Here is a 3,858-nt window from a genome sequence, read left to right on the forward strand (position 1 = left end):
AAGCGAGGACTTTAATGTTTTCCGAGGAATTATTTTTTTTGCGGGTAAAATGGTGCTCAGACCGCGAAAGCGAGAATATTGGGGAACACATGGTTCCAGTACTTGTCTTTCAATGTAAAATGGAAAACGTTTGTGAAAGCGAAGAAATGTTACTACTCGCGTGGACGTGCGCATAATATGGGCATGGAGAAAAGGCCAACAAGTTAAGCATGGCGGGCACTCGAAGCACACGACGGTCACATCGACTGCTCTCTTCTAAAGAAGATCAAATAAAAGTGGCAGAACATTATATAGCCAAACAAACTGACCAGCCAGGATTTTATGAGACGATTGTGCTATGGAAAGGTATGACGTTCCACTGTTCACTTTACTGTTTCTATTTGTTGTCTGTCTTCAGCGACAATGTGCTAAATGCTGGGACCAAGCGCGTAGGTGTTACCATATCGAATACTAGTAATCTAAACAGAACACTTTTATAGTAGAATGCACTTACTGTAAAATAATTTCAAACTGAGTGACAATATTTTTTTTATCTAATTATTTTTTTATTTTGTACGCGTTCTCGTTGTTTTGTTTTTGTATTTCGGCAGTACGCATTAATATCTGGCGGCAATGAAAGTGCATGCTAAAAAAAAATAACTGTGATTTATTGTTTAGACACAAAAATGAGATTAGCCGTAAGAACACTGATATTACACCAGTTTCCAAATACAAAATTCTATAATAAAACTTAGGGAGTCTTTGGTCTTAAGAGCTTAGGGGGTCCCAATAAAAATGGCAGTTTTGTTCTGATCGGCCGTGAATTTTTGATATGCTGTGAATGGAGTTATTCAGGAAGGTAATAATGTAAAGAATTAACAAATTTGTTGTGCTCAGTTCGGCGCGATTAATAATATGCAATCAATTTCCTGTCAGTTGACAACACATTATATTCTAAACCAAAGACTGACAGCACGTTTTTCGAAGACCCTGTGCCGTTCGAACCATGGCAGTGGAATCGAAATTTACTTCAGTCTGCGTTAGATTTGTGCATTCAGATCTCAGTATATTGAAAAAGACGTTTGTTTATAGTTTTTAGCGATAATCAGCAAGTATTTCAGCTGTTCGTTGTACGATTCTTTGATGTCCCTCAGATGAGAATATATTTAATCTGACTGTTTGCCGTTTACCACGGTGCTCAATGTCCTAAATAACTGAACGGCTTCATCACTGCTTCATGTTAACTTGTATTTCGAAATATATCCAAGTCACAAGTGTAATGACTAGTTTATCATTTATGGTTTATTTTATTCCAGGTAGAGGTGTTTTTGCTGGAAAGCAATTCAAGAAAAGAGATTTCTTATTGCAATACGATGGTGAACTTATTAGTGGGTCGGAGGGAGAGATTCGTGAAGAGTCTTCTGATGGCAGTGTATTCCGTTACTTTTTTTAAATTCAAGGATAAGACATATTGGTTAGTGTCCACATCTTTACAATCTTTTCATATGAAACTCATTTAAACTGCATTTAATATTAGCCTATCCCATAGTACTGTGTACATGTCTGTGTTGTGACTACTATGTGACCCTGTACCACAGCCACAGAAATTATTCAAACTCAAACACAACACATGTGGTGTTTTTTTTAATTCATACCTACTATCACCAATAAATTACATGAACAAATAAGGCCAGTAACCCCATCTACCAATATTTGTAACAAATATCAAATTCTTATTTTATGTAATAGTAAAGCTTTAACAACTTTGCCATGTTAGCCACAAAGAATATTTCTTCATTTATTTCTTTTAATGTAGTGGATGACCATATATGACTGTATGCAATTTACTATTATCAATAACTTGGGATTGCTGGTCATTCTTAAGTCTGTATCAAATGAATGATTGTGACAGTAAAAATAATCTTTTAACTCTTAGTCCATAAAAAAAATCTACCTTGCTATATATTTTTCAAAAGCTATATTTTGCCAATGTTGCAGTATCGATTCTACTAATGAACCTGTTAATGGACCTAAATATGGGCGGCTAGTAAACCATGAAAGAAAATTTCCAAATGCAAGAATGAAAAGGACAGCCATACCTGGCACTATTTGCTGTAAAAGACATTGACGTCAATGAGGAAATATTATATGATTATGGACCAGTCAAATTACCATGGGAGCATAAGGTAAGATAATGCTTATTTTCATAATAATGTTATAACAGCATATGCCTTATAAATATATTTATATACAATTTCCAGTTGAGAAGTTGGTGAAAGTCTGAAATAGGTAATATTTGTTCACATCATTCCTTTAACTGATTCCATTCGAAATTGCACATACACTTGCACATGTACTACCACAAACACAAGTACAGTAGGATTATCTGGTTTGCAAAGTCCATTGGTGTGATATTTTTTCTTCTGATCGTTGACTTGTCATGATGTGTTCAAGATTTGTATAATTATTCCTGTTTTCCCCATGAAAAAGAATATGGACTGAGTGAAATATTTCTAATTTTCTAAAATACATCCTGACCTTGCTCTTGCTACATGTATTTGTTAATTTTGCATGTGTATGGTATGGCAGTATGTCAGTAGATATATCCAGAAAAATATTTTTAATGGTTTGAAAATGCCTATTGTTTGGAATGTTGTTCGCTATTAGTTTGCCCATACTGAGTTTTGGACAGTCAAAACCGATATCTATCATTCAGCAAGATCAGCTAAAACAGGACAAACCTGGACTAAAATTCCTGGGAATAATGTACAACAATGTGACGACTGAGAACCATAATTATTTAGGTACTATTTATTATATATATATTCTGATTTTTCATTGCTAAACCAAAAAAAAATTTAAGTTGTCTTGGTGAAACAGTCATTAAAATCAATGTATTGGTTCATTTCAACTATGCATTTATTACCTTGAAGTGTTGAAAAAAAAAATCCAATAGCAAACCCGTAAAATTTATGAATTTCCCTACTTCAGTGCTAAAAATGGTTGAGCATGTGGGTGTGGTACACTGGCAAATGGCTGTGGATAATACAACCGAACATGATTCTGTCATTCGAGTCGTGTTTCAATAAGCTGACTTCAATTTCCATGATATAAAATATTACATTTAATTTGCTAAAATCATAACAAAGATCTGAGTATTCAAATCATATAACAAGAGGTCACAGTTCAAGTTGCATTTATGAATGAACAATGTGCCATACGATTTGAAGCATTAATTAATTAATTAGCTACATTTGATCCAAATATGAGTTTTCATTGGCCAGAGAAGTCAATTGTTAATGCCCGTTTACCCATGAGAGAGACCCCCCCCCAATCTTTAACATATTTTTAGCAAACAAGTTTTTTGGGCCACCATTCACTGAGCATGTACCTTTAATCTCTTTACAGTATTCAAAAAGAAACATGGATACAACTGATGCACAAAGGATAATCAGTATATCAGTTGAAAAAATTGCTTCAGATAGAAATCGGCTCTCATTCAGAAAACTGCGTATTGCCCCAAATATTCAAAAGATCCTGTTAGTATCTAATGTCATCAGCAAAGCTAAACTGGTTTTTTCAAGACAAATGATTATTGGGTTACAACAACAGCCCAGTTTGGAATTGGGATATCATGATTGCAAGCTAGAAACTATGTCAATATACAAGACTGAAGTGAATGTTACTGATAAGACACAGGAGTTGTTAAATCGTCATTCTAAGATCACAAAGTTGAGAAGTTGTATTCAGAAAGGGAGTATTAGGTCATGAATGGCAAAATTCTCCCCAGAGATGGTAATGGGACAAACATTTCAGTTTTTTTTTTAATTTACAACATGCTGTAATTTGGAGTGTATTTTAGTCCCCGTTCTAACGAAG

General features: G+C 34.3%; 1 protein-coding gene across 1 annotated transcript; it reads left to right on the forward strand.

Annotated features, from left to right (window-relative positions):
• Positions 1 to 750: 750 nt before the first annotated feature.
• On the forward strand, positions 751 to 2,109 carry LOC146731549 (uncharacterized). The gene is made up of 3 exons (XM_085492865.1): positions 751 to 838; positions 1,296 to 1,453; positions 1,978 to 2,109. The coding sequence occupies exons 1-3, from the start codon at positions 821 to 823 to the stop codon at positions 2,105 to 2,107; spliced, it is 306 nt and encodes a 101-aa protein (XP_085348991.1). The 5' UTR covers positions 751 to 820; the 3' UTR covers positions 2,108 to 2,109.
• Positions 2,110 to 3,858: the final 1,749 nt, after the last annotated feature.

The sequence above is a fragment of the Saccoglossus kowalevskii genome, chromosome 18 (genome assembly GCF_978046115.1).
Source record: "Saccoglossus kowalevskii chromosome 18, keSacKowa6.1, whole genome shotgun sequence".
Lineage (NCBI taxonomy): Eukaryota > Metazoa > Hemichordata > Enteropneusta > Harrimaniidae > Saccoglossus > Saccoglossus kowalevskii.

Coding starts and splice junctions, on each gene's coding strand:
- LOC146731549 (XM_085492865.1), top strand. Junction 1,454..1,977: donor TTCAAGGATAAGACATATTG/GTTAGTGTCCAC, acceptor CCAATGTTGCAG/TATCGATTCTACTAATGAAC.